The sequence below is a fragment of the Aedes aegypti genome, chromosome 2 (assembly GCF_002204515.2).
Source record: "Aedes aegypti strain LVP_AGWG chromosome 2, AaegL5.0 Primary Assembly, whole genome shotgun sequence".
Lineage (NCBI taxonomy): Eukaryota > Metazoa > Arthropoda > Insecta > Diptera > Culicidae > Aedes > Aedes aegypti.
The window spans coordinates 21,182,370-21,201,147 of NC_035108.1; the positions used below are offsets into that span (position 1 = coordinate 21,182,370).

The 18,778-nt window shown below is 39.5% G+C and overlaps 2 protein-coding genes across 13 annotated transcripts in view; one reads left to right on the top strand and one right to left on the bottom strand.

Annotated features, from left to right (window-relative positions):
• LOC5571291 (endoribonuclease rege-1) overlaps positions 1-10,645 on the top strand; it is a 28,956-nt gene extending 18,311 nt beyond the window's left edge. The window contains exons 5-6 of the mRNA XM_001653543.2: positions 10,035-10,237; positions 10,307-10,645. Of these exons, the coding sequence (XP_001653593.1) occupies positions 10,035-10,237; positions 10,307-10,461 (358 nt within the window). The 3' untranslated portion in view covers positions 10,462-10,645. The remainder of the gene's footprint in view (positions 1-10,034; positions 10,238-10,306) is intronic.
• The window catches only part of LOC5571289 (septin-7), a 293,920-nt gene that overhangs the window by 18,002 nt on the left and 257,140 nt on the right, over positions 1-18,778 (bottom strand). For 2 of the 12 annotated variants that reach the window (XR_002499424.1, XR_002499425.1), the window contains 3 exons: positions 10,933-11,055; positions 10,277-10,868; positions 9,873-10,218 (listed from right to left, as the gene is read on the bottom strand). The exons of the other annotated variants lie outside the window; for them this stretch is intronic. The gene's annotated coding sequence lies outside the window, so the exon portion shown is untranslated. Of the gene's footprint in view, positions 1-9,872; positions 10,219-10,276; positions 10,869-10,932; positions 11,056-18,778 lie in introns of those variants that run through there. 12 annotated transcript variants of the gene reach the window in all.

An 18,778-nucleotide genomic window follows, 5' to 3' on the forward strand; every position in this document is an offset into this window, starting at 1 on the left:
TTGCTCTTGAATGTACGAGAATAAACGCATAACAGTATCAGTGCTTACTATGATGCAGCGGTCTTCACATGTGAACTATTGTTGTTTTGACAATTTAGTGTACGCATTCAAAGTCGCGAAAATGTCTGCTCTCGATAATTTGAAAAGTTATGGTAATTCTGATAGTTCCGAGGATGAGTGCAGGAATTTGGCCCATGGAGTCCGAGTCCCTATGGACAATGACGCGGGCTCTGAAAACAACTTCGATGGATTTGACGATATGGACGGCTGTGACGGCAATGCTGGCGGCGACGGCAGCTTTCAGTTTTCACCGAAGACGTACCCTGAGCATTGGGTAAGCTATTTGAGATCGTTGGAGGACACTGAATATGCGAGGGGGACTGATGAAATGGACTCTGACGGAAGTTATACGGCAGTTGATAAGCTCGCCAAAAACGCAAGAGAACAAAAAAGGAATTGAAAGCGAGATGCAACGCCAAAAAGCGCCGTTTATCGCAGCTTGTCGATTGTGGGGTGGGTGTGAAATGAACTGCAGGCTTAAAATTTCTAAAGTGACACGGTGTTCTAGGCATTGAATTCACGAGAGCACACCAGCTATATTCGCCAGAGCGTGGAACAAGTAGATGTTCAAAGACGCAACTTAGCTGAGAAGACGATTTTGGATGATATTCATGAGAATGATGAAGAAATCTGATACAATCTAGAAATTTTAGAAATCTAGAACTGTTATAGAATAAAATCGATGTAAATGAATAAAGCTTCCTTTAAATTTCTTTGTTTGTGAACTGCGACATTATTCCAGTAGCAATTATTTTTTTTACTTGTTTTAAATGCATATCTTGGGTCGCGAGACTGACATGCGTTTATTAGTAACGTGGGACACATCATGTTCGATGTTGTTTTCAACATTTCTAGAACAAATGTATTGTTTTCTTATAATACCATGAATGAGCATGCAATTTAATGACGTATCCCGCAATCAACTAAAAATTGACGAAAACTCACGTGGGACTGTTATGCATTTATGGGCAGTGCAGGTAACGTTCTTTTACAACAGCAAAAATGTCATCCACGTAGCGCCACCAAACTCTGGGGAAAAGTTTATGCTTCGACAACTCTGCTTCCAGATCGCTCATGAAAGCTTCCGCTAATAGTGGGGACAATTTGTTGCCCATGTTGAGGCCGAACGTTTGCTTGTAGAACTTACCCCTGAACGAGAAGAAATTCTGGTTCATACAAGCTCCAGCAACCAGTGGCGGAAAAGTTCGCATCACGAAGCAGCTCACGAGTGTATACTAGCGCATAACAAACATCACAGACTCGGGAACTGGCTAAGTGTGAGTAAGACCGCTCCCGGCTGCTCGGGAGAACATGTCAAAAGAAGTAGCAACAAACTCGGGAACGTTTACTCGCGAGTTACCGAGCAAGGTATGATTTATTATGGTTTTGACAGACTAATTAATTGTAAAACCATCAAATCGACAAAAAACTACTAGTTAGTAGTCAAAAACCCTTGGAAAACTTAAATCTCGGAGGGAAAGCAGCTTTTTTCCCAATGGCACAATATGACTCTGAACAGCTCCGAACACGTTCGCGAATCACTTTTAGCTTCGGTTACTCGGGAGCACGACAGATGCGAGTAAACCAGCGCTCTGACGCTCGGGAGTGTTTTGTTTTTGTTCCAGTTCAGAAGAAATGTTTGCTACTTTCCATCACTGCCAGCAACTTGAAGGTACGCATTAATTTGGTAGAGAGGGACGCGGTTTCGTTCTAGATGACTTTGCAAGCTATTCAATGCATCTTTTACTGGTATGCTTGGGAAAAGCGCAATAACATCAAAGGATACCAAAATTTCGCCTCGTCGTAGCTCAACGTGTTTCAGTTTTCCTACCAACTCTACTGAATTCTTAACGCTCTTACCGTGGGAAACTAAAGTTTGCGATTTACCGAAAACCCACGTCAACAGATCGGTACATCACATCGGATTCAAATCATTACGGGGCTCAAAAACAAGCAGCATTCCATTCCATGGCCCATCGGCTATTCAATATACCGATGGAAAAAGAGGATTTTGTGGCAGAACGAAGAAGAATTCACTCTGCAGCCGAAATGAATGGATACGGTAAAGACTTCGTTGACAAAATCCTCCGTAAACATGAACGAAAAAAGCACAGACAGACTGCCACAACCCTTCACCTTGACAAAGAAGAAATAAAAAGGATAAGTCTTCCGTTTTACCCCCAAATGACAAACCCTATTCAGGCGGCTTTGAAACACCATGGTATTCATGTGGTGTATAAAAGCGGCAACATACTGAAGGATCATTTATGTAATCTGAAGGACAAGGTTCCTGCTGAGGAAAAATCAGGAATATATGAAATTCCGTGTCAAAATTGTCCTGCAGTGTATATCGGCCAAACCCGCCGTAAGTTCAAAGTTCGCCTGCGTGAACATAAAAATGCAGTGGACCATGAACGACCGAACGAATCCAGTGTAGCAGCCCACACTATAGCTCAAAACCATAGCATCGATTGGCAACAGGCTAAGTTGCTAAAAAATGTCCGAAAAGCTTCACACCTCAACGCATGGGAGTCTATGTATATAGCTACCGCTGATCGCCCTCTCATGAATGAGGACGACCCCCCAATAACATCACCCCCCCCCCCCCACTCGACGTATGCTGCAATCTGCATGAATATGTGTATGTGAATCTGAATAATCAGTCGGACATCGTCCCGTAGATGGACAACATCGAGCCCGAAACCGGTCGACATAAAAAAGGTAATTTTTAATATCCTTTTTATTTGTAAGAACAATAAGTGTTGTGTTCCGTCTCGCGTCGCGTTTTTATGTGATCGTAGTGGAAGTTCTTACGTTAGCACACCCAAAAAATGGAATGTGGTTTTTACATTGCCATAATAAGAAATACCTCATTTGTAACAGCGGTATAAATAATCTAATTCCAGCTTCATTTTCGCAAAATTTACAAGTAGAAAGTAGGCGTTGTGAAGCATTGCATTTGTCACCGAAAAGTGAATCTTGTAGAAGACTGTAATAGAAGCCTAAGGTAACTTTACTCTTCAATGTTCACTATAAAAATGACTATGGAAAGTAAGACGCTGAGATCGATCATTAGGGTACGCTTGCTAGTATCGAAAAATTGTTGAACAGACAAGGAAAGCGACATTTTTTCTTTAAGGATATATGAACGTAATGACCAATAAATGAAATTAACTAGACTTCTAACTAAACAGCCTAATTTTGTTAAGATTTGACGACAATTGATATTTAAGACTCTAATCTTACGTAAAAGACAGGAGTAATCAGAATAGCACTTGAATGACAAATTATTCAAAACCATTTCGACTAGACAGTATTAGTAATGACACTACTATTTCAAACAATGGAGCTGTTGATTTTCACAATGCAGCTCCAACTAAATACCATACAAAAAAAAAAAAAACAAAAAAAAAATAAAAAAAGGGGATAGAGACATTTTACATATTTATTACATTTGGCTTGAATGCCCTCAATGTGATTTTTGAAAGTTAAATTCTTATCTACCATGAGCCCTAGATACTTAACTTCATCTGACCAATTTATTGGAACCCCTCTCATCGTGACAACATGTCTACTTGAAGGTTTTAGATAAAGAGCTTTTGGTTTATGTGGGAATATTATTAGTTGAGTTTTGGAAGCATTGGGAGAAATCTTCCATTTCTGCAAGTATGAAGAAAAAATATCCAAACTTTTTTGCAATCGACTACAGATGACACGTAAGCTTCGTCCTTTGGTGGAGAGGCCTGTGTCATCCGCAAACAGGGATTTTTGACATCCCTGAGGTAACTCAGGTAAGTCAGATGTGAAAATATTGTATAATATTGGTCCCAAAATGCTGCCTTGGGGAACACCTGCTCTTACAGGAAATCTTACAGACCTGGAGTTCTGATAATTAACCTGAAGTGTACGATTTGACAGATAACTTTGAATTATTCTAACAAAGTATGTTGGAAAATTATTTTTTTTTTAATTTCTCTATCACATTTTTTTATTTTACAATCAAACTTTCAAACTTCGAATGCTTTTTCTATTTCCAGAAGAGCAAGACCAGTAGAATAGCCTTTAGATTTGTTGGAACGGATCAAATTTGTTAAACGTAAAAGTTGATGATTGGTCGAATATCCATGGCGGAATCAGAACTGTCCATTGGCAAAAATTGAATTTTCGTTGATGTGGACCATCATTCTGTTCAAAATGACCTTTTCAAAAAGTTTACTGATGGAGGAAAGCAAACTGATTGGACGATAGCTAGAAGCTTCTGCAGGATTTTTGTCTGGTTTTAAAATTGGAACAACCTTAGCATTTTTCCATTTGTCAGGAAAATATGCTAATTGAATACATTAGTTAAATATATCAACTAAAAATGATAAGCTACTTTCTGGAAGTTTCTTGATGAGGATGTAGAAAATTCCATCATCGCCAGGAGCTTTCATATTTCTGATTTTTTTAATAATAGTTCTCACTTCTTCCAAATCAGTCTCCCAGGCATTTTCGAAAACGTTCTCTTGATTTAGAATATTTTCGAAGTCCTGAGTGACTTGATTTTCAATTGAACTAGTAAGTCCTAGGTAAATTAAAATTGTGCGCGCTTTCAAACCGAATTTGGTGCTATACCATTATATTCCACTAGCGTTTGTACCCTTTGACAGATACGCGTATTTCGACCTCAACTGTAATCTTCAGTGTCGTGTACTAGACTCAACTAACATAAATTTGAGTTCTATTGAAAATTCTTAAGGTGAGAACTTTCGTGTGAAATGTTTCCGATTGTCCGGATTTTGAAGTTGTCTTTCCCACGAGGTTTTTCGTAGTTTAAAAATAGAAAATATGATATCTGTAAAAGCAGCCATCAACGATGCAGCTGAGAGCAACGTCGGGTACGTAGGACGGAGTCGACGGAACGATTGGTTCGACGAGGAGTGCCAGGAGGTTTTGAAGGAGAAGAATGCAGCGCGGGCGGTCATGCTGCAGCAAGGGACCCGGCAGAACGTGGAACGCTATAAACGGAAACGGCAACAGCAGACCCGCCTCTTTCGGGAAAAAAAACGCCGCCTGGATGAGACGGAGTGCGAGGAGATGGAACAGCTGTGCCGGTCTCAGGAAACGCGTAGGTTCTATCAGAAGCTCAACGTATCCCGCAACGGCTTCGTGCCGCGAGCCGAGATGTGCAGGGATAAGGAAGGGAGCATTCTGACGGACGAGCGTGAGGTGATCGAAAGGTGGAAGCAGCACTTCGACGAGCACCTGGATGGTGCTGAGAGCACAGGCAATGAAGGACGGGACAACGGAGGAAATGCCTTCGTCAGTACTGCGGAAGATGGAAACCAACCAGCCCCCACTTTGAGGGAGGTTAAGGATGCCATTCACCAGCTCAAGAACAATAAAGCTGCTGGTAAGGATGGTATCGGAGCTGAACTCATAAAGATGGGTCCGGAAAGGCTGGCCATTTGTCTGCACCGGCTGATAGGCACAATCTGGGAAACAGAACAGCTACCGGAGGAGTGGAAGGAAGGGATAATCTGCCCCATCTACAAGAAAGGCGACAAGTTAGATTGTGAGAACTTTCGAGCGATCACCATTCTAAATGCGGCCTACAAAGTATTATCCCAGATCATCTTCCGTCGTCTGTCACCCGTAGTAAACGAGTTCGTGGGAAGTTATCAAGCCGGCTTCGTTGACGGCTGATCGACAACGGACCAGATCTTTACTGTACGGCAAATCCTCCAAAAATGTCGTGAATACCAGGTCCCAACGCATCACCTTTTCATCGATTTCAAGGCGGCATACGACAGTATCGACCGCGTAGAGCCATGGAAAATCATGGACGAGAACAGCTTTCCCGGGAAGCTCACGAGACTGATAAGAGCGACGATGGAAGGTGTGCAAAATTGTGTTAAGGTTTCAGGCGAACACTCCAATTCGTTTGGATCCCACCGGGGACTACGACAAGGTGATGGACTTTCGTGCCTGTTGTTCAATATTGCGCTAGAAGGTGTTATGCGGAGAGCCGGGCTTAACAGCCGGGGTACGATTTTTACGAGATCCAGTCAATTTGTTTGCTTCGCGGATGATATGGACATCGTCGGCCGAACATTTGAAAAGGTGGCAGACCTGTACACCCGCCTGAAACGCGAGGCAGCAAAAGTAGGACTGGTGGTGAATGCGGCCAAGACAAAGTACATGCTAGCTGGTGGGGCCGAGCGCGACAGGGCTCGCCTAGGTAGCAGTGTTACGATAGACGGGGATACGTTCGAGGTGGTCGACGAGTTCGTTTACCTTGGATCCTTGCTGACGGCTGACAATAACGTTAGCCGTGAAATACGGAGGCGCATCATCAGTGGAAGTCGGGCCTACTATGGCCTCCAGAAGAAGCTGCGGTCAAAAAAGATTCACGCCCGCACCAAATGTACCATGTACAAAACGCTCATAAGGCCGGTAGTCCTCTACGGGCATGAAACGTGGACGATGCTCGAGGAGGACCTGCAAGCACTTGGAGTCTTCGAACGTCGGGTGCTTAGGACGATCTTCGGCGGTGTGCAGGAGAACGGTGTGTGGCGGCGAAGGATGAACCACGAGCTCGCCCAACTCTACGACGGCGAACCCAGTATCCAGAAGGTGGCCAAAGCTGGAAGGATACGATGGGCAGGGCATGTTGCAAGAATGCCGGACAGCAACTCTGCAAAGATGGTATTCGCTTCGGATCCGGTTGGTACAAGAAGGCGTGGAGCGCAGCGAGCTAGGTAGGCGGATCAAGTGCGTATCGATTTGGCGAGCGTGGGGCAGAACCGAGGATGGAGAGATGCGGCCACGAACCGAGTATTGTGGCGTGAAATTGTTGATTCAGTGTTATCTGTGTAGATGTTAACTAAATAAATGAAATGATATCTGGACAAACCACCAGAACAAAAGATGTAGAGAAATAAAATTCAGGATTTCTTAAAAAATCTTCAGGAGGAATATCTAAGAAAAAGTAAACCTTGGAGGAATTCTTATTCTGTTTGATGCAACCCCTGGACTATGGGTTAATCTCTGTAGGAATCTCTAATGGAATTAGAAGCCCAGAACAAATCACTGGCGAAATTTCAAAGGGAATCCCTGGAGGATTGCCTGGAAAAAACTTAGAATAATTCATGTTGTGATTTTCCTGGAGGTATGCCTCCCTGATAATATTATTAATCATCACTACGCATGATTCTAATACTAGAATTTCATAACTGGTCTAAGTTATTTGAAGTTCTGAGAACCATGTCAAACATACTATTTCCTTGTTCAAATCAGCCTTTTACTCAGTTTTAGTACAAAACTCTCACATAGAGATTGTCCTATTCTACAGTATGGCCCATAAAAAAAGCGAAAGTTGTTTGAACGTGAATATAGCATCCACAAGCGGTATTTTCATAGTTTTTGTTAGTGAATGTAATTTCTGATTATTGTAGTATATTCTGACACAACTTCGCTATCCAGGACAATTTTTGTCATATTTTTTCTTACTGTCCTAAATAATGTAATAAAGCAAATAAGTTCAAAGGTTTTGTCCGCCCAAAGCTAGAAACAGCGTCTGATGGTCGTATACTCTGGTGATAAACTTTCCACGTTAAAACATTACACTTTATTGTTTAAAATTTTAGTTTGTTTGGTATCAGAGGATGGAGGAGTTCTTAGAGTACGTGTTTTTCATGATCACAATAAAATATTTTGCCGGGGTCATAATTTTGAGGACATTTGCGTCTTATAGGTTTCATATGCCTTTATTTTTTGTGAAGGTTGAATAAAAAATAAATACGGAGGCCTATAACAGATTTTTAAGGATGAAATTTATTCCATACGTTAGAGACAACTATTATCAATACTAGCTTATAGGTTTTGAGCAAAACGGAGCCGTTTATCACACTTATATGAAGGTTCAACCAAAGCTCTCCAAAATGAGCCGTTTTTTCGAAAATATGTTTAAGTCTCCAATTACCCAGGTATGATCCAATTCTATAATTTGATTTGGGCGTATGCTGAAGACAAGGCCTGTGAAGAATTCCACGTCATCGTTGATGTTTTAGAAGTTTTCATCACACAGATATTGAACTCGACGTCCGCATGATAAAATTTGAAGGTGTGCTTCCAATTCCTCTCTGGTAAGGTGAAAGTAACAGATAAAAATCATGTCCAAAGCTAAAAACTGAGTCTAAATAGATTAAACAATACAAGTAATGAATGATATTTATGTTTCATTCACATTTTCTATGTAAAAACTACCATTAAACATGATATGACCATTTTTGCATTTTTATGGGCCATACTGTACATTATGTCTCGCAAGAATTTTTTTTATTCAAAACCATCAGTTTCAGAGTGCTTCGTGAAGCCCAAATAGGACAGTTCGGTTTTGCGTCGTCCGATAGGTTTTTCTCCGAAGAATATTTTTTTTGGAGCGTCTTGCTGGGTAGGTATTTGGGAAGGCACAAGCAAGACGGTTTGTTTTCGGGACGCCAAGATGTTTTGCTGTTAGTGTCAGTTTTGTGTTCAGTCCAGGATGGATTACCAACTGGTGAGTTCGTTTCATGCTTGTGATAACACATATTTTCTTGAAAGCGTAACTTTTAAGTAATATTAAAACAAACTTTGTATGGTTCGTCACTATAAGTGTCGGCATTATGCTTTTTTCTTATACAATTTCAATATACATATATTTTTCTCTTTTTGACATTATTAAAAATTATCTTTTGAATTGTTTGACATTGTAAATGTTGACGTATTTTTTAAAACATCTACCATATCGAGACAAAATGCACAGTAATATTCGTGTGTAATTTTCAAACAAACTATTTTCCTGTTTCATATAATTTAAAATATATACATGTAATTTTCAGTTTTCGTCATTAATAAAAACATCTTTTGAATTGATAATAAATTTTCGAGCTGTTTCGTAGAATACCTATAAGTAGATGAAAAAAACGAATTTAGTACTATACTATTTAATTCCACTAGAGTTTGTATCCTTTGACAGATACGCATATTTCGACCTCAACTGTAAGGCCGTCTTCAGTGTCGTGTACTAGACTCGACTAGTCGACACTGAAGACGGCCTTACAGTTGAGGTCGAAATACGCGTATCTGTCAAAGGATACAAACTCTAGTGGAATTAAATGGTATAGTACTAAATTCGCTTTTTTCATCTACTTATCTTTTGAATTGTTCGTCATTATAGATGTTGACGTATATTTTAAAGCTTCTACCAAAAACTTCTCGAGACAAAAATACAAAACTAGCTTTAAATATAAATCGTATATTTCCCCCTTGTCCATGGATCGCATCATCGACCAGAGGTGACTCCCAGATCTTTTCCTCCCTCACTAATAAACACCCTTCCCGTGGTGATTGTGGAGATGCAGAGGTATTCTCGGTCTCTAGAAGCAACAATCATTACATCCTAATATTCCTTCCCCATTCCAACTGACTGTAAGGACTTGGCCGGCGCCGTTATTGATCAATAATATTAGATCTGCTAAAATTGCACTTCGAGAGTAAGCGAAAACTCCCATCCCTTATTCATTTGGATCGTAGTGCAATTCTTACCAGTTCCGATCAATCGCGGAGTAGCAACCATTGACATGTACAGTCAGTCTATGCTATGGTATGCTATGCTACGCTATGCTATTCAAAACCATCAGTTTCAGTATTGTGGCTCATATTTTTCCGTAAGGGGCACTTTTTTGACCCGTATCGTAAAACTATCTGATGAAGTTCTTGTAGTGGCTCTAATGGACCTGTATTTTCTGTAACTTCGGGGGGCATGATATCTAAAAAATGAAGACACAAAATTTTATTATCTCGAGCTTTACTAGATATTGTAGTTGATTTCTTTTCAAATTATGCCAAACGACTAAACATTATGTCAAACGGGTCAGACCCTTCTAACACATAAAAAGTACTTCCACAATTGCAGCAGCATCGTTAATCCGTATGCATTCCGCTATTTTCAGACTGAAAAAGGAGAAATCCACCGACCAACGTCTCCTTGAAGAATTGTACAAAAAGGGTGACATTCTTTTGGCGCCCAGCAAAAACCTCCCCGGTCAAAAATCGTCCTCCTACGATGACCGGTTGATCATCTCCGTGGCGGAAAAGTTCGATGGGGTCATCATCTCCAACGACAACTTTCGGGACCTGATGGAGGAAAATGATTGTAGGTTTACCTTTATTTCACATAGAATATTTTACTTACAATTTATTTCTGGTTCCTTTTTGCCTGTAGCTTGGAAAAAGATCATCGAAACGCGAGTTGCTGGCTACACGTGGGTGATGGATGCTTTCTTTTTGCCGGATGATCCGTACGGCCGCAAGGGTCCGAGTTTAACGGATATGTTGCAACCGAAAGCCAAGGTTGACGCCACCGCCAAAGATAAGTAGAGCCATCTCACAGTTTTTTTTTTCTTTTCGTTTCGTTGTCCATTTGTTTTCTTTTCTAGAGATGCCTTTTTAGTTTTTATACAAAGGTTGTTAATATTTATTACTAAATACTATTACAGTTCTACACAATCAAATCACTTTTGCTTAGGGAATAAAACAAAAAAATAATATAAAGCAAACGGAATCTAGGCTAGAACTTATTGTTATCACAGCACGTGGATCAGAGTTACATTAGGCAGATGCCGTCGTTGTCGCGGTAGTCGTCACTGCTATCGTTGGCGGGCCCTGGGATGTCGTCGTTGTGGCCTGGATTGGTACAGTCGATGCAGGCGGTGCGTCTTCCGTTATTGGGAGTATAACCACGACAGGACTATCCTTTGTTACATCTTCGTAGGACGGTGGCAAGTCTGCAAGAAATGAGCATCATGTTAGATAAAATAATAAATATTGATGCTTTTGAAAGATATATACCGGTGGAATGGGCATAGTAAGAAGTTGGTCGACTTGGAAATAGTGTGTTTGGTCGTTGTGGCCCCGAAGAAGGTGCATTTGTGGGAATTGTGTATATTATGGCTGGATTCTGGGATGCGGCCGCTGAAAATATGTAAATAAAATTGTTTAAGTTTGATACACTTGTATTTAGTCACAGAGGGTTATCGAAATAAAGTCACGTTTTCTAGTCAGGTCTGTTTAGAGCATGTGCATGGATGACCGCTTCGTAGTTGCTACTCCGTGATTGACCAGAATAAACGAAGTTGCACAGAGATTTAATGAATGAGCTTGAGAATGTTTACTCAATGTGCACAAATCGAGAGTTCAAAATTTACAAATCAATAACGGAGCCGGTCACGTCCATACGGTCATCGGGGAAGGAAAAAACGTTATAGGGGGAGATCCCCCAGTGCCGGACAGCACCCAATACCGGACAAAGCCGAAACATTGAGAAATCATGGTCCAATCAAGATGGTGTATTAGTAGAAAAGGAAGCTATTATGTAGACTAATGTTTGCGTAGAATAACACATCCTTGAAATATGCATCCCTTTTTAAAAAAGTAGAAAAGTTTGAAAATCTTTAAAAAAATAACGTATCTTCTTAATTTTGACCCGATTTAGTAATTATTTTGAATATGAAAAAATACTTTGGATCCCGTAAGCATGATCAAACATAATCCTAATTTGATAGTATGAATGTGTTTTGTACCATAATTGAAGTAAATATGGACAAATTACAATTTTGGTTAAGCACCTCCTGTCCCTCAGTTTCGGACAGCTTAATTTGTTATATGATATCTTTGTAATTAATGCATCAGTGTCTCAAAATACTTTCATTTTTCATGGGTTCCGTCGACCATGGTATCAAACATGCAATAAAATTAAGAAGAATGAACATTCATAACACCATCGTAAAATGTGCTGTTTTTCATCATATATGAAAGAGGTTTTTGATAGGCATCTTGCAAATTAAGAAAAACTCAAATTATTTTTGTAAATGTTGCAATTGCATTGAATTGGTAATTATAAACTATTTCTATAGTGTACACATTCAATGATGTTCAAATTTACAGAATTCGAGGCATTTCCAAATCGTGTCCGGTATTGGGTGCCACCTTTCAAGATCGATCAATTTGGTACTAAAATACAACATCAAAACTCAATGTCAAAATTCAAATTTATATTTTCAAATTTATTTTTGTACACTATAAAAATGATAATATTTATCATAGATGGGTAACACGAGCCCATATAATCAATATTTTTCGAATTATGAATTTAGTGGCTTAAGTGTCCGGTACTGGGGGATCTCCCCCTACAATCATTGTTAGGGGAAAATGGGATAAGAACGCCCGTCAGGGTAAGACGGACCACCTTCAGTTTGCTATGAAAATGATGGTTTTCTAAAAAGTTTACCAAGCACTTTCCATAAACACAAGATTTTTGACATTCCGAAACATTAAGGGTGATGTATACATAAAAATTTCCATAACAAATATCAAAAACAAATGTTCTGCTGATATTGAATTTGATCTAAATTTAACAGATGCTCCTAACCTAACCTAAGGATTTTAGAAGGGATTTTTTTTTGTTAAAACATAACAATTTACCCGTCCATGCTTCAACAGAAACGTGATATATGCTTCAGTGAAGTGAAATATGAATTGTAAATATTTAGCTTTGTAATAAGGCCATAGTCAGTTGTGCTGAAGCTTTTGCTGCATTCAGATGTGTTCATGCTGAGCACCCGTTATCGTTTATCGGTTATCGCTTTGTCTTGATGGCACCTGCGTTGTTCGGTAGCAACAATGGTAGTTAGCTTTCGTCAAAATTCGTTCAAGATAGATCTTCGAAACTTCGAAAAGCGTCCGAGTTTTGAAGATGTGCATAATCTCATCTTCAGAAACATAGCTCTGAAGCCGAGTCAGGTTCTACGCCTGCAAATGAACCATGTTCAGTGCTGTGTACATGTGAAATGCATCGATTTAAAAACTGCTCTGAAGGTGGTAGAGCAACACGACGACCGTCACCAGCTCGAAGTGGCTGGGAAACGGTACAAAGTGCGCCTGTTGATGGACGACGATAGACTCAAGGTAAAAGTGCATGACCTCTCAGAGAATGTCACAAATGAGGACATTGCCACATTTTTCCGGCAGTATGGTGAAGTCTTTAGTGTGACCGAAGCGGTATGGGGTAAACACTTTGCTGGCAGGGAAATCCCTTCTGGAGTACGCATCGTGCAAATGACTCTGAAGGAACACCTGAAATCGTACGTCACCATTAAACGTGAACAAACATATATATCTTATATATCGCAGCCGGCCACATGTCGCCATTGTACCCAACTAGTTCATGTTGGCAAATCCTGTACAGTCAACAAGAAGAGTTTGACTCAAACAGCATCGAACAAGACTACATCAGTTGAACCAGATCAAATTCCTCCCGCCACAATTACTGTTGCGACGAAATCGAAGGTTGCAAAGAAAAAAAGCGACAAAAAGCCTCAACAGCAGCAAGAAAAGCTTCCACAACACAACAGTAATCTAAGCGAACAGTGATCCAGTCAGACGAGAGATCATCACCTACGTTTAGTGAAACACGTACATCATGTGAGAGATCGCCACCACGGAAGAGAATAGATAAAAACAATTGAGCTACGGACGGATCGTACATTATGCAGAATGAGTTTACAACCGACGACGATGATATGGATACAGTTGAAGAGGAAGAACCCCCCATCGAAGAAGATGCAGACAAGTGGTTTGTTTGGATCCAAAAGAAATATAAACGTGAAAAGAAAGGAAATATGTAAATGAATTGTAATATATCGATAAAATAAAGCTATCCCGACCCGAATGACTCTTGATTGAGTTAAAAGGTCGTTAATTAAACATAAAAAAATAAAGCCATAGTTGTGGAAATTGCGCTAGCGGGGTAAAACCGACCACGTTTGATGGGATTAGACCGTCACCCCTAATTTATACCAAATAAAATGTCTAAACCATTTTAAAATTTGTAACTACATTGTACATTACTATTCTAGTAAAATTAAATCAATTTTGTTAAATATACAATCCAAATCCGCGTATTTTTCCAAAATATGGGTGTCTTAAGGTGATAATAAGTATATATCTAAGTTTTTTTTTAACTAATTAAGCATAACAGACACATCAATTTTCCGTAGTCGTATCCTTGTTGAAATCAAATGTTACTAGATTGCATTGCTCATTGTGTTATCTAATGGAGCAAAGAATCTAATCCTAATCAAGCGTCTTCTTGAACCTATAAAACTTATTATATAATGAACCAGATGTGTGAAATAGAAAAATAAGTAGTATTTATATGGTGTACATCCTCACATACTTGCTTAATGATCGTCAACATTCCAAATTCATATATAAAAATGATGCCAATATTCTTCTGAAATGGTGTACGTTTCCCTGAAGCGATCTAGTGCTAAAAAATATTGATTTGACTAATTCAATGCTTGAATAATTGAATTTGAAAATATATTGATATTTTGCTTATTGCGCTTTTTTTTTGATAAAAAATGCGAAAATTTCAAACTTTGTCAAAAAATAATCCAAAGGTGCTGCAAATCATTTGAAAACGGCCTTTTTCTACACTTTTCTTGCAATTCAAGACCCATATAAACGCGACCCTGATCCACCCAAAGATTTTTTTTTGTCGAACAGTGTAATTTTGTTTCGGATAACTTAAGAGTGTAAACTGGATTTTTTTCAAGGATAACCATAGAAACTAAAAAAAAATCAGACGTTTTTCAGGGAAGTCCTAAGTTCTACAAGATTTAAACCGGTGATTCTTCCATCGATTTGCTAAATATATCCTCCAAGATTAACGTTTAGAACATCTTCGAAAAATCTTTGTAGGATCTCCTAGTGTAACAACTGGAGAGATCGGTTAAAGGATTACCGTAAAATGGGGCGAATAGAAACACTTTCCGACATGTTTGAATGTGTACAACTTAAACCGTGTGGATAAAAACCAATTTTATAAGCCTTAAATATGAGTCGCGTCTTCCTTTTTTTAAGGCCCCAATTGCTGTTAAAAAATAAAAATTATATCGTACAAACATTTATAAAAATGTTGTATGTTTCTATTCACCCCGCAATGATAAAAAATAATTGAGATTTCAATATTTTCTTCTCAATTTGTTAATGAGAAATGTAGCAAAATTTTTAATTTTAAAATAGTCTAGGGATACTCTTTTGTTATTGAATTAATGAAAAAAATATATTTCAGTAGGTTTTTAAAGTTTATCATTACATAATAGTCGCATTTTTAACTGAAGGTCGCTTTGTTTCTATTCGCCCCACTTTTTCTATTCACCCCGTTTTACGGTAGTTAAAAAAATACCTGGAGCAACTGTACTTTTTGGGAAAAATCAAAGTACCGTCAACGTACCAGTACCCGCTCATGTTCCAGTAGCCCGCTTACGAGTTTAAAAAGTAAGGTAATATGAGTAAATAAGCAAGAAAATGTCCACAGTATAATTCAATTCGTCGATTTGAACCGTATAGCGGCTATAGTTTTCAAATTTACTTTGTGTTAACTTATCTTTTTTCAGTGTGAGCGGGCTACTGGAACATGAGCGGATAATGGTACACTGATGGTAATCCCTGAGGAAATTATTGGTGTAAAGTTTTGCATCAGGATTATCTGCAAACATAATATGCAACAATGAGACTTTAGAGATCATTTTGATTATAATAGATTCCCCAGAGACCTTCCATGAAAAAGAGACTTGCTTTAAAATAGACACCATGTCTCTAGAAGAAGACCTACTTAAATAAATTGTATATTCAACAATTTGAATATTATAACATAGAATATTCATAATGTGAAATAAGGTACAAATGCGAAAGGAATTATCAAATTACAAAAAAAAAGGTAAAAAGGACATTAAAAACATCTAGTCTATTCTAAAGTATCAAAACATTTTTTTTAGGAAAAAGGGCCCCCACAAGACAATCGCTCCCGGGACCCCACATTTGTAAATTCGGCCATGTGGAATGCCCTTACGCTAGTGGAAAACGGTTTTATTTTGGCCATAACTGGTTCTGTGGACAGGAATGGCGAGGAAGGGGGCATTGCGAGGGCTTCATGCTGAAACATGGAAAGATACCTCAGCAAGAGGCGTTGAAGTGTGTAAGTTGCCGGTGATGATGTTAAAAATGAAAACTAGCAGCGACCTAACTCTTCTTTCCAAGAGTCTCCTAGTTAATTAGCTGGCATCGATCAGGATAGCTTGGCAAAAGACCTTTCAGTACAAATCACAGAAAACACTTTTGTACACGTTCCAATTGTAAACCGTACGTCAAATGATATGGTGCCCAGACAGGAGCTGCATACTAGTGAGCGAATGGCGCACGCTGCCTCCGTCCCGTAAAACCGTGGCAGGCCTTGGTACGTTCCAAATCCGTCGCCTGGTTCCAACTCGGCTGGAGTAGGCTCAGATGCCATTACCTGACTTGCGCCGATCCGGTTCTAAACATTGTATCCCACGAATGACTATTGCAACCCTAGCAAGGGTCTCCATGCTTGCATAGATAATCATGGGATCACAAAGGCGACTATTCCAGCGGAGGTGGATAGCGGCTCTTTGGGGGACTCATAAGAGAACAAACAACTAGCGGAATGTGAAAGAGAGGCTTCTTAACCGGTTAAAGTTCCCGCCAAGGAAGGAGGCGATCATCATCAATTTAAGTGAGAACAGTGCAGACAAAACCGTATACACTGTGACAACGGCAGGCACTGGCTGCTCCAGTGCAGTATGTGAGGTGATTGATTTCCCGGGACTAATCGAGGCCATGGATCGCAATGGAGAGTACCTCCCGAAAATGCAGGTGGCTGCTGAGCAACTCGATATCATCATCGAGTTTGTTAACTTTGCAAGGTAGAAGGCAAAAAAGACACAAAGTCGTGCCAGACTGAAGTGTTTTCCTTCAAGGCAACGCGAATATATCAGATGATATTATTCAATACGCGATACGAAAGAGGATCCGAGGATGAATATGTGGCGAAAAGACGCATGGTTTCTAAAGGTATCGCATAAGTATCTTATGCGGCTGTCTTCCAGAGCGGAAAAGCTGGCACGAGTCAGGCTCCGGGATCGAGAGGACATGGCAACAGCGGAGAGACCAACAAGTCTAAAGCCAAGAAAGCAAAGGAGTTATGAGCCAAACCAGGCAGTGCTTCCACAGGAACCACGGGTGCAAAGCACTAGCAACCCGTGGATACGAGTCGGAAGTCAGAAAGAAAGGAGAAAACCGGAAACGGTGACCAAGGAGAATCCTAAACAGAAAACAGCGAACCGTAGGAATTTGAACGAGGCCATTGGGCGCAGATGTGCGGAGCATAAGGCGGACTAAGATTGGTAAAATGATCTTAATCCTAAAGAAGCAAAAAGGGCTGCACCTTTAAGCAACTAGCACAAAAAGTACTTGGCGACAAAACTGATGTGAGATCACTCACTGCAGAAGTGACCCTCCAGTCTAAAAATCTGGATGAGGTCACCGATGCAGCGGAGGTCTCGGCTGCCCTCAAAGAGCAGTGTGACATCACCGTAGCCAGTAAGGCCATCCACCTTAGAAAGAGCCCTAGGCACCCAGGTGGCGGCGATCAGGCTGCCGGTTGCAGAGGGAAACAAAGCGAAGAACTTGGGCATACTCAAGGTAGGCTGGGCAGCCTCCTTAAGTTTGCTTCATGGAAGGGCCGTAAATCGTGAAAATGCAATGGTCCCGACAAAAGTAAGCTGTGCAGAAAATGCAGCAAATGCCGATACTGTATTAGGCGCTAAGTGCCCAATACAGTTTCGGACATATAAAATGCACCAAAGCCGTTTTCCAATACAAAAAGGTCAACTTCAGATAGCTATATCTCCGTCGTTTCTCAACCGATTCTTTTCATTTTTTTCTGTGACGAACTACAAATTTTCTCTATTTCTGAAAACTATTGTCAAAGTTGTGTGAAAACTACTAATTTAAAAGTTACAGATAGGTTGAATTTGGAAATAAATAATGCACCAAGACACAAAGTGTTCTAGCAGAAAAATTACGCGTCGTAGCATATTGGTCTCTTTAGCCGATTTGTTTATTAAGTAATAAGGATCAAATGCGCTGAAGACACCGAAAGGATATGACGCCTAGTTTGTCTGATACATGACTTTTCGTCTTTGTGCATTTTTATGTCAAAAATCAACCTATATGTAACTTTTAAACCAATAGTTTTCTTTCACACAACTTTCTCAACAGTTATCAAAAATTGAGGTAGGTAATTTGTAATTCGTTACAGAGACAATTAGAAGAGTCGGTTGAAAAACGGCGTAGATATAGCTATCTGAAGTTGACCATTTTGTATGGGAAAACGGCATTGGTATATATGTTTATATGTCCGATACTGTATGTTGTAGCATGGTCACTTTTTTGTAAATATTATTTTAAGATTTATTCAATATAAATATAGATGTACATAAATTGTTACATAATTATATTGTTTTTTCATGTTCTTCAATGTTAATTTATTATTCGTGTTAAATTATTTTTCATTTAATCATATATCATTTCATTGTCAAATTTAACAAATTCAATAGTTCACTTAAATATATGCGATATTCAGTATCACAGTTCAAAATGAAATGCACTTTTCCAAAACCGCATACAAAACTTGCATACAAAACTTGCATACAAGTCGCCTTCTACCAATACTATATCAAATAAAAGTCCCTGTCGCCTTACACACTACACCACGAAACACGAATAAGCCTAAGGTTCAAAGTTCAAGCCCGAACGTTAACGATCGTTA